Below are 12,511 nucleotides of genomic sequence, written 5' to 3'. Positions count from 1 at the left end.
ATCCTGGAGTCCTGGGATCAAGTCCCATGTCAGGCTCCCTGCATGGAGCCTGCTTCTCCCTCTGCCTGCGTCTCTGCCTCTCTCTCTCTCTCTATCTCTCTCTCTCTCTGTCATAAATAAATTAAAAATCTTTTTAAAAAATCCTTTAAAAAAAATCTTAAATTCTAAAAAACAACGGACAAGAAGTTACGGCATTTCACTATGTCTGAAAGCACCAAAACTCGATGTTTGTAATGAAATACAAAAGCTACCTATTGGTCACAGAACTACAGGCCATATTGATGCACTCCAAATGGCTGCTGAAAAAAGTCTAAATACCTTTATAAAACTGGCAAAGAAAATGCTAAAAAGCTCTAGTGAGAATGTGCATTGAAGAATTCTAATAAGCTTTTTCCCGGCACAGACCACTCTTCTGCCTCCAAGTAGCATAATGGATTCAAAGCAAATATGTACACTTAACAAGCAGCTATTTCTAGATATGGCTGTTAACAAAATGATGTTTAGCAAAGCAGAAGCCCATCCTCCATATCAAGGAAGTCCAAGACAGTATCTTTATGGACTAAATGTGAAAATGTGTTTGAGGTGCAAGTGAGCCAGCAAATGGGCTGGGGGCCAATTCAGCCATCATTAAGTGTTAGAATGTGGAAGAACTGCTATTATTCATGTCGTCTTCTTCATTGTCACTTGCTGTTGCCATACTGTCAAAAGGGTGGTTGAAGTGTTCTCGCTGGTCAGAAGAAACTGCTCCAAAGAACATGCAAGAAAATTGGAGGGGAAAAAAAGTAACCACTGTTTATTTGAGCGAAAGTTAGTGCTCATTAGATGCTCCAGGTAGCAGCCCCTTTTCAGAAACTTGGCCCATGTAGTCTCCCTAACTTTGATGGTGAGATGGTTCATGGAACACCCAGAACCTTCATGACTGGCACAGCATATCCTATAATGAAACCCTTCCCTGACTAAAAGGCACAGTTTGGAATCAGTGATCTGACTCCTCTGCTGGAGCCATTAAAACTCACACCAAGGCAGCAAGAGACAAAGAGACCAGAGACAGTCTGTGGCAATCCTACTTGACTAATCCATCTTTTCCCCTTTCCCTCCTGCTGTAGCTGAAGCTACCACTCCCAGCTATAGCCAATCCTTCCCTCCTTGTCACTGCCTCCCAGGCCCTCCCATGCCACTCCTCTGTTGAATACGAATATCAATACTTTAATCAAATGTGTCTCATCTTTAAAATACAAAATAGCCTTATCCTGCCCCCCGCCCAACTACTCTCTTACCTCTGCTGTCAAGCTGTCTACATTCACTGTCTCCATTTTCTCATTTTTCTATTCCTCAGTCCTATCTGAAAAACCTGCTGACCACCCCACCCCACCCCCACAGACTCTATGGTCACCAAAAATCACTATATCCTTAAGCCAATGACCATTTTTGGTCTTCATCCCACTTGATACTCACTCTGATGCTTTCTTCTAGTACCTTTTTCATGCCACACTCTCCTGGTTGCTTTTAGACTTTTCAGCTGGCTGGCTCTCTCCTACCCATCCTTCAAATTAGGCTTTTTCAATCTCCTCACTACTGACATTTTGGGTCTGATGATGTTTTGTTGTGGGGGCTGTGCTGTGCAGCAGAGAATGTCGAGCAGCATCCCTGGCCTCTATCCACTAGACGTCAGTAGCACACACACACACCCCAAACTGTAACATCCAAAAAATCCCCAGATGTTGCTCATTATCCCCCGGGGAGCATAATTGCCCCAGGTATAAGAACCACTGCTTTCTATGATGGCAGTCCTCTCCTCTGTACCCTCTCCCTAGGAGATTTCAGTCACACCCCTGGCTGAAATTATCACCTATATATGCGAGGGAGTCTCACAGAATTTGAACTTCAGATATCCTACTACCTACCTGATTTCTGTAACTTAACATATCCAATACTGACTTTGTGATCTTAGTGAGAATTGAACCTGTTTCTCCAAACCTAAGTCTTTCTGGAACCTCCTTTTCCCTTAATCCCCATAACCAATCCATTACCAATAAAAAATTCGATTCTATACAGTGCACCCAAAATAGTAAGATATCTAGGAATAAACCTAACCAAAGAGGTAAAAGACCTGTTCTCTGAAAACTATAAAAAAAAATGATGAAAGAAATTGAAAATGACACAAAGAAATGGAAAGACATTCCATGCTCATGGAAGGAAAGAACAAATATTGTTAAAATGTCTTTACTACTCAAAGCAATCTATTCATTTAGTGCAATCCCTATCAAAATACCAACAGCATTTTTACAGAACAACAACAAACAATCCTAAAATGTGTATGGAACTACAAAAGACCCAGAATAGCCAAAGCAATCTTGCAAAAGAAAAGCAAAGGCTGAAAAAAAAAAAAAAAAAGAAAAAGAAAGAAAGAAAGAAAGAAAGAAAGAAAGAAAGAAAAGAAAAGAAAAGAAAGAAAAGAAAAGAAAAGAAAAGAAAAGAAAAGAAAAGAAAAGAAAAGAAAGGAAAAGAAAAGAAAAGGCTGGAAGTATCACAATTCCAGACTTCAAGTTATATTACAAAGCTGTAGTAATCAAAACAGTATGGTACTGGCACAAAAATAGACACAAAGATCAATGGAACAGAATAGAAAATCCAGAAATAAGCCCAAAATTATATGGTCAAATAATCTTTAACAAAGCACCTAAAGAATACCCAATGGAAAAAAGAGTATCTCTTCAACAAATGGAGTTGGGAAAACTGGACAACAACATGGAAAAGAATGAAACGGTACCACTTTTTACACCATACACAAAAATAGATTCAAAATCGATTAAACATCTAAATGTGAGACCTGAAACCATAAAAATCCTAGAAAAAACACAGGCAGTAACTTTGACACTGGCTGTAGCAACTTCTTTCTAGAAATGTCTCCTGAGATAAGGGAAACAAAAGCAAAAATAAAACAACTGAAACTACATCAAAATAAAAAGCTGCTGCACAGCAAAGGAAACAATCAACAAACTGAAAGGCAACCTATGGAATGAGGTTTGCAAAAGAGATTTGCAAATGACATAGTCAATAAAGGGTTAGTATCCAAAATACATAAAGAACTTATAAAACCCAACACCCAAAAAAACCAATCCAATTTAAAAATGGACAAAAGGAGGGATCCCTGGGTGGCGCAGTGGTTTAGCGCCTGCCTTTGGCCCAGGGCGCGATCCTGGAGACCCGGGATCGAATCCCACGTCCGGCTCCCGGTGCATGGAGCCTGCTTCTCCCTCTGCCTATGTCTCTGCCTCTCTCTCTCTGTGTGTGACTATCAATAAATTAAAAAAAAAGTAAAAAAAAAAATGGACAAAAGGGGCACCTGGGTAGCTCAGTCATGATCTCAGGGTCATAAGACTGAGCCCTGCTTTGGGCTCCAAGCTCAGCACAGAGTCTGCTTGTTCCTCTCCCTCTGCTCCTCTCCCTTGCACACTCTCACACATGCGTTCTCTCTCTCTCAAATAAAATATTTTTTTAAAAATGGACATTAGATATAACATTTCTCCAAGACTTATAGATGGCCAATTGACTCATGAAGATGCTCTTCATCACTTATCATCAGGGAAATGCAAATCAAAACCACAATATCACCTCACACCTATCAGAATGGCTAAAATCAACAACACAAGAAACAACAGGTGTTGGTAAGGAAGTGAAGAAAAAGGAATCCTTGTGCACTGTTGGTAGGAATGCAAACTGGTGCAGCCTCTGTGGAAGACAGTATGGAGGGTCCTCAAAAAGTTAAAATAGAAAAAAAAACAAAAGTTAAAATAGAACTCCCTTATGATCCAGCAATAGCACTGCTGGGTACTTACCCAAAGAATACAAGAGCACTAATTCAAAGTGATACATGCACCTCTATGTCTATAGCAGCATTATTTACAATAGCTAAGATAAGGAAGTAGCCCAAGCAGCCCAAATTCATAGATTGCTGAATGGATAAAGATGATGTATGTATATACAATGGACCATTATCAGCCATAACAAAGAATGAAATCTTGCCATTCTCAACAACATGGATAGATCTAGAGAGTAAAATGCTTAGCAAAGTAAGTCAGAGAAAGACAAATACCATATGATTTCACTCACTTTTATGGTGTAAGTTGATATCATGTAATATATGTAAGTTGATATTAAAGTTCAACATTCAGGAGTAGCCAGGAAAAACTGACAAAATCTACAAAGGGATACCAACTACTGAACATTCAGACATACTCTGAACCCTCTATAATTAAAAATATGGTTCTGACACATGAACAGATCAGCAGAATAGAACAGGAAGTCTAGAAATAGACCCCAAAACATACATAAATGTAGTATATGACAAAAGGGAGCACCTCAAATTACTAGGGCAAAGGTAGACCTTATAAGAAGTGGTTCTGGGATGGCTGGGTAGCCATTTTGCAAAAGACAAAATTGGACTCCTACATCACACCACACACAAGGAATTCCAAATGGTTCAGGATATAAATCTAAAAAGATGAAATCAGGCTCCTGGGTGGCTCTGTCGGTTAAGCGTCTAAATCTTGATTTTGGCTCAGGTCATGAACTCAGGGTTGTGAGACAGAACCCGGCATTGGGCTCTGTGCTGGGTGGGTGTGGAACCTACTTGGGATTCTCTCTCTCTCCTCTCCTCCCTCTGCCCCTCCTCCCAGCCCCACTCACCTCACTCACTCACTCTACCTCACCCCACTCCCTGCTCATGCACACTCACTTTCAAAAAAAAAAAAGAGAGATGAAACCATTCAAGTTCTAGAAGGGAACATAGGTGAGTTTCTCTTTTAACCTCCACATAGAGGGGATCCCTGGGTGGCTCAGTGGTTTAGCGCCTGCCTTTGGCCCAGGTCCTGACCCTGGAGTCCCAGGATCAAGTCCCACATTGGGCTCCCTGCATGGAGCCTGCTTCTCCCTCTGCCTGTATCTCTGCCTCTCTCTCTCTGTCTCTCATGAATAAATAAATAAAATATTTTTTTAAATAATTAAAAAAAATAACCTCCACATAGGGCAAGGCTTTCTAATTAATGACTCAAAATCCAATGACAATTTTTATAAAAGGTAGATAAATTTGATAATATGGAAAATTTTTGCATGATAAAAAATTTTTAAATTTGACAACTGATAGAAAATATTTGCATCATGTATCACAGATAAATAGATAGCTAATATCCTTACATATAAAGAACTTTTAGGGATCTCTGGGTGGCTCAGCGGTTTGGCGCCTGCCTTTGTCCCAGGGCATGATCCTGGAGTCCCGGGATCAAGTCCCGCGTCGGGCTCCCGGCATGGAGCCTGCTTCTCCCTCCTCCTGTGTCTCTGCCTCTCTCTCTCTCTATGTCTATCATAAATGAATAAATAAATAAATCTTTAAAAAAAAAAGAACTTTTAAAAACTGAAGGACAAGGACACCTGGGTGGCTCAGTGGTTGAGCATCTGCCTTTGGCTCAGGGCATGATCTCGGAGTCCCAGAATTAAGTCCCACATTGGGCTCCCTGCATAGAACCTGCTTCTCCCTCTGCCTATGTCTCTGCCTGTCTCTCTCTGTGTCACTCATGAATAAATAAAATCTTTTTTAAAAAAATTGAAGGACAAAAAAAAAATAGAAAAATAAGAGATAATAAATTCACAAAAATTATAAAAGTCTTTAAAGATTTATTTATTTATTTGAAAGAGACAGAGACAGAGAAAGTGCTTGAGAGGGGGAAGGGGTAGAGGGAGAGAATATCCAAGTAGACTCCCAATGAGTGTGGAGCCCAATGTGGGGCTCAGTCCCATGAGTCATGAGATCAGAACCTGAGCTGTAACCAAGAGTCAGATGCCCAACCAACTTAGCCACCCAAGTGCCCCAAAATTATAAAAGTTTTTAAACACATGAAAATATGTTCAACCTCACGATTAGAGAAATGCAAATTAAAACTATACAGAGATTAAAAAGAAAAAGAACTATACAGAGATACCATTTCTCAACTAGCAGTATGACACACATGCTGTTTGCCAGGCTGGAAAAAACAGGCCCTCTCCTCAACTGCAGGAGGGAATGCAAACTGGTACAACCTTTCCGGAGAAAACTCTGGCAGCCCCTAACAAAACTACACATGCACTTTTAAACCAGCAACACACTTTTAGAAATTTGCCTTGTAGATACACATAAGACAAGGTGAAAACTTTTACGTGTATAGAAGGCTATTCATTGCAACTTTGTAATTGCAAAATATAAAGCGGGGGGGATCTAAATGCCCACATATAAGAGTATGGTTGAATTAACTACAGTACATCACACATGTAGTTGTTGGGCGGGGAAATAAAGTGACATGGAGTGATTTTTAGTACATACAGCTAGGTGCAAAAAGCAAAGTGGAAAACAGCATTTCTAGAATAAGAAAGAAGAAGAAATAAAATATATATGCATCTGCTCACTTGAGCAAAAAGAAATACAAATAATAGTTAAAAACTAGTGAGATTTAGTCTCCTCAAAAGGTACAAAGATGCGAGGGAGTGCCACTGCTCTGCATACGCTCTGTATAGTTCTGACTCTAGCCTGCAACTAGGTCAGAGCTCAAAGACCAAAATCAACAAGGATCTGGGGAGAACCAAAATGGAAGACAAACACACACAGCTACCTGCATTAAAGGTGATTAATATAACCATACTGAATTATGAGTGAGGGAAGAAAACTAACTTAAGTAACTTTGAAAAACAATATTTTTAAAAAAATTTATTTATTTAGTTCAGAGAGAGAGCACAAGCAAGAGGGACAGAGGGATGGAGAATCTCAAGCAGACTCTGTGCCAAGCATAGAGCCTGACGTAGGGCTTCATCTCCCAACCATGAGACCTGAACCCAAACTGAATCAGACGCTTAACCCACAGCATGACCTAGGTGCCCTGAAAAACAGTATTTTGAATATATACTTAATAGCTAAAGACAAAATAATATTCACAAACGTTGTACCTCTGTTATCAGATTCAGGGGTATTTTTTTTTTTTCCAGGGGTATGGATTAACAATTCTGAAACTATGTGTTCCTGGATTGAACAATAAGTAAACATGTTGTGGGGAATAACAGCCCAGTTTCTCACTGTCAGACAAAGAAGTCATAAAGAAACAAGGGAGGGGGGCAACCTGGGTGGCTCAGCAGTTTGGTGCCACCTTTGGCCCAGGGCCTGATCGTGGAGACCCAGGATCGAGTCCCACGTCAGGCTCCCTGCATGGAGCCTGCTTCTCCCTCTGCCTGTGTCTCTGCCTCTGTGTGTGTGTGTGTCTCTCATGAAGAAGGCAGGCAGGCAGGAAGAAAGAAGAAAGAAAGAAAGAAAGGAAAGAAAGAAAGAAAGGAAAGAAAGAGAAAGAAAGAAAGAAAGAAAGAAAGAAAGAAAGAAAGAAAGAAAGAAAGAAAGAAAGAAAGAAAGAAAGAAACAGGGAGGGGTGGTGCCTGGGTGGCTCCATTGGTTAAGCATCTGCCTTCAGCTCAGGTCATGATTCTGGGGGTCCTGGGATTGAGCACCATGTCATCATCAGGCTCCCTGCTCAGTGGCAAGCCTGCTTCTCCCTCTCCCTCTGCTCCTCCTGCCTGCTCAGGTTCTCTCTTTCTCTCGCTCAAATAAATAAATAAAATCTTTTTAAAAATAATTTTTTAAAAATAAAGAAATGAGGGAGGCCAGTATGAACCCTGTGGTGTTGGACCGGAACTGGAGGTATCAGTATGAATTCATGGGTTTAAATGTATATATGCATGTATGTATGTATACAAATAGATATAAAAATTGATCAATATGTGTGTATGTGTCAATAAATAACATATGTTTCTTAGCTTTGTCTGCTAAGAGGACCTAGAAGCAAGGAAATCCCAGTAGAAAAGAGCACACCTACCACCCAGAAATTGTTTCTGTTTGCCATCACTAATCAAAGGAACCAGGACTCTTGGGAGAATGGCTGATTCTATTTGGGTTGGAGTTGGGAAATACAAGTTAAGCCTAGAACACTTTAAGTTTTCAAAAAGTAAGGAAGTGCTCAAAAAACGCTGAAGACATGTCAAAGAGACAGAGGCTCCCAGCATAAATAATAGTAATAGATTATAACCCCCCCCCAAATAAAATTAATATCCAAGAGTATTTTGTGACATAAATAACTGAGTATCAAACGGGGAGAAGGAAAGTTATTAAAGTGGGGTTTCATCTGATAATAGAAAAATTGCCATTTGCCAAGCATCACTTTAATAACTATTTTAGACAAAAAAAGCATCAATGGATGCTGAAATTAGTAGGCAAAAAAGTATGATGAGAAACAGGATATTTACATAGTTTCAAAGGGTCTACTAGGAAGCCACTTTCAATTACTAACAGAAAACAGTAACTTTACTATGGAGAAACCTGGCAGATAACACCTTAACTATATGATAAAAATTAGGATCACCAAGAAGGAGACAAATCTCCATTATGTGCTTCCAGATAAGATGTATGAGAAGAACACAGCATTGTTCAGTTGTATTCTTACTAAAATTGCAGAGCTGAAATTTAATCATGAAGAAATCAGAAAATAAGTTTAGTTGTAATCCTATGGGACAAGGGGAAAGATCCAAGCATTTCAAAGGCAGAAGAGTGATGCATAACAATAAACTAACATTCAGTGAGCACTAGCCATGTGCCAGCTCCATATAGTAGTTCAATTAATTTCCACAGTTCTATTTAATGGGCAGTCCTATTATTATCTCATTTTACTGATAATAAAACCAAGGCAAAGAGGAGTAACTTGTCTAAATCACACAACTAATAAGGGGCAAGCAGGGATGTGAACCTAGGAACTCTAAATCTTGAGCCAGTGCTCTAAACCCCTGTGCTTCATTGTAAATGTAAAGTTTGGACAAAATCCTCTAGTTCACTGGAGGAGAACCAGAGTGGAAGGGAACAGAAGCATGGAGGCCCAATGGGAAGGCTCACAACAGTTTGGGTGGAAGATGACAAGTCTAAATAACTTAACCAGGGACGCCTGGGTGGCTCAGCAGTTGAGCATCTGCCTTTGGCTCAGGGCATGATCCTGGGTCTGGTTATCGAGTCCCCCATCAGGCTCCATGCGGGAAGCCTGCTTCTCCCTCTGCCCATGTCTCTGCCTCCCTCTGTGTCTCTCACGAATAAATAAATAAAATCTTAAAAAAAAAAAAAAACAAAAAACAAAAAACAGGAGATCTTTAAAATTTTAAAATAAAATAAATAAATAACTGAACCATATTGTATTTTCAGTTTTGCAGGAGTTTGCCACATTAAGGCAAATAATACCCTTTAAAATAGAACTGTCTTTAAAAAAACTAGAACTTTCTTTTTAAAATTTAAGTATGTCACTTATGGCTATGGGAAATGTGAAGAAGAGTCCTGTAATGGTGCTTATGGAGCTTACAGTCATCTATAAATGTCACTTTCCCTAGTGAGGAAATGAGCCATTTTAGTGAATTTCAGCAACGTGAAGTGGCCAGAAAATATTTTTGTGTTGTTACCCGTGAATAAGTAAGCACAATATCTGTGACCAAAAAAACAGGAGGAGAAAATGCTTCTGTATAATGAAGAGACAAATTTCAGTTTTCACTTTATGGCCACACTAGTAATACACAAGAGACCACTGCTATAACTGCTAGGCATATAACAGGTATTCAATAAACACAGCATCAAACTGAATAATGAATGGAATTTACCACCCAATTTTACTGCCCTAAAAGTCTTTTATACAGCATAAGATAGTGACTTTTAGAAATGCTATTTCTCCCTTCAAATTTCTAAGAAACATCATATTTCCAAACCAATAATAGTAGCAACAGTAAAGCAAACTTAAAAAACATTAATGTAAACATGTTAAACTGGGACTTATTATTCAAGATTCTTGTTTCTTTTTTTTTTAATTTTTTATTTATTTATGATAGGCACACAGTGAGAGAGAGAGGCAGAGACATAGGCAGAGGCAGAAGCAGGCTCCATGCACCGGGAGCCCGACGTGGGATTCCATCCCGGGTCTCCAGGATCGCGCCCTGGGCCAAAGGCAAGCTCTAAACCGCTGCGCCACCCAGGGATCCCAAGATACTTCAGTTTCTAATAAATCATATTTATCTTCAGTTCAATAGATATCATAAGGTTTAATACAATAGTATTCTGTAAAGCTCATCATCCAGTTAGTAAAGTGTTGGTAATACAATAGGTTATTAACTGGGGCTCCACCATGAAATAATGTGTGATGTTTGTTGGGATGAAATTTATATTTCCCAACGAGTAAAGGATTTCCCAACCCAATTTGAAAAATAAAATGAGAAGGACGCTCATCTTAGAACATTAATTGTATGATTTTAGCATAGTATTTGTATTCAAAGATAGGTATCCTGGAAGCAATCAATTTATTATTTAATACAAGTGACCCAATCTCTACTTGAATACACTTTGTTACTCAATAAGCAATTTAAACTCTTTTGTACTGACAGTCTATAAACAGTCTTTGTTCCATCTCAGACCAGTTTCACTCCTCCCCTGTCAAAAAGTTAAGGAAACTATTTTCAGGACACTGGGGTGGGATTGGGCAGGGAGACTGCAAAGGGACACAGATGATGAGGATTCTTTTTTTTTTTTAATTTTTATTTATTTATGATAGTCACACAGAGAGAGAGAGAACGGCAGAGATACAGGCAGAGGGAGAAGCAGGCTCCATGCACCGGGAGCCCGACGTGGGACTCGATCCCGGGTCCCCAGGATCGCGCCCTGGGCCAAAGGCCGGCGCCAAACCGCTGCGCCACCCAGGGATCCCCGATGATGAGGATTCTTGAGAGACATGGTCGCATCTCAACGTTTTCCCTTTACCTTCTGCAGATACGGAGACCCTGGCACCTGTCAGTGTCACTGACACTGCTTTCTGGCACTTCACTAATGTCTCCATTCGCTCGTTTCATCGTAGGGCTGCCACAGGTTTCCAATGCAGAGATGTTTGTGAGAGTCTCACTTGGATAAAGCCTTTTGGGTGCTGCTTTACTCAAAATACATCCTGGGGCCTTGCTGGTTACATTTTTATCAGCCTTTGAATTGTTGTGTGTTGAGTGCATCAGATCTGACCTGAGGGATTAAGGGATTAAATGAAGGAATTGTTTGTCTGGAAATGTATATTTTTATACAACTAATAAAGAAATAGGAGGCGACAATGATAACACTAGCTTAGGGAATATATTGAAACAACATAAAACTGATTGTTGAAGGTTAAAATTTGCCTCAGAAAGTTAAAAATAGAACTACCCTATGATCCAGCAATTGCCCTACTGGGTATTTAGCCAAGGATACAAAAATACAGATTTGAAGGGGTACAATGTTTATAGCAGCATTATCAAAAATAGCCAAACTATGAAAAGAGCCCGATGTACATCAATGGATGAATGGATAAAGAAGAGGTGGTGTACATATATACAATGGAATATTACTCATTCATCAAAAAGAATGGAATCTTGCCATTTGCAACAATGTGGATGGAGCTAGAGTATATTAAGTGAAGTCAAAGAAAGACAAATATCATATGATCTCATCCAAATGTGGAATTTAAGAAACAAAGCAGATGAACATATGGGGAAGAGAGAAAAAGAGAGAGAAAGAGAGAAAGAGTGAAGAGAGAGAGAGAGAGAAACCATAAGCGACTTTTAATGATAGAGAACAAACTGAGGGTTGATGGAGGGAAGTGGGTGGGGGATGGGCTAGATGGGTTATGGGCATTAAGAAGGGCACCTGCTTTGATGAGCACTGGGTATTGTATGCAAGTGATGAATCACTGAGTTCTACTCCTGAAACCAAAATCACATTTGTATGTTAACTAGACTTTAAATAAAAAATTTTTTAAAGAAAGCTAATGTTTACATATGTGATTATTAGGAAATTCTCTCTACAGATTCAAATTCTTCAGTAAAGCAACCCAGTGTGCATGAGACAAACTTGTGATATAGTAACAGGGCCCAAGTTAGAAAAAAAAAGTCAAATTACTATATATCTGTATGATAAAATTCTATACAGTCATTAAAAATCATGTTTTCAAGTCATAATCAGTGATACTGGAACATATTCACAATACATTTTGTGAGGAAAAAGAGGACAGAAAAGTATATATCCTATATGAGCCTGATCTTATTTTAAAACACCTTATGCAAAAAAAAAAAAAAAAAATGTCTGAAAGAAAAAACAGCAAGTCAAATGTTAACAGTGGGTATCTCCAGGTGGTGCAATTTGTACTTCTTTGTACTTTTCTGTATTTTCCAAATTTCCCATAGTACCCTTAAAGTCACTTTTATAGTGAAGCACTCTGCACCCCCTCCCCAAAAATCAGTTATTGAGACAAAAGAAAAAAAAGAAAGAAAAACAAAGGTTGTCCCCATGTCTGAGAAAGAGAGTTCTAGGCAGTGAACAGAAACTTAACCGTAAACCTTAACACTATATCTCTCCTAAAAAACAACTGCCAAAACTGAAATGAGGTTTGGGTAGTAACAAAGATTA

General features: G+C 39.2%; 1 protein-coding gene across 2 annotated transcripts in view; it reads right to left on the bottom strand.

The window, feature by feature from the left end:
* Positions 1–619: 619 nt before the first annotated feature.
* The window catches only part of RAD9B (RAD9 checkpoint clamp component B), a 33,759-nt gene continuing 21,867 nt past the window's right edge, over positions 620–12,511 (bottom strand). The window contains exons 10-12 of one of the 2 annotated variants that reach the window (XM_077875578.1): positions 10,860–11,095; positions 6,792–6,802; positions 620–769 (exon numbers count right to left, since the gene is read on the bottom strand). In XM_077875578.1, coding sequence (XP_077731704.1) covers positions 635–769; positions 6,792–6,802; positions 10,860–11,095 — 382 coding nt within the window. In that variant the 3' untranslated portion in view covers positions 620–634. Of the gene's footprint in view, positions 770–6,791; positions 6,803–10,647; positions 11,096–12,511 lie in introns of those variants that run through there. The other variant, XM_077875577.1, reaches the window with a different exon arrangement.

The sequence above is a fragment of the Canis aureus genome, chromosome 27, assembly GCF_053574225.1.
Source record: "Canis aureus isolate CA01 chromosome 27, VMU_Caureus_v.1.0, whole genome shotgun sequence".
NCBI lineage: Eukaryota > Metazoa > Chordata > Mammalia > Carnivora > Canidae > Canis > Canis aureus.
This window is presented reverse-complemented; position numbering and strand designations above follow the sequence as displayed.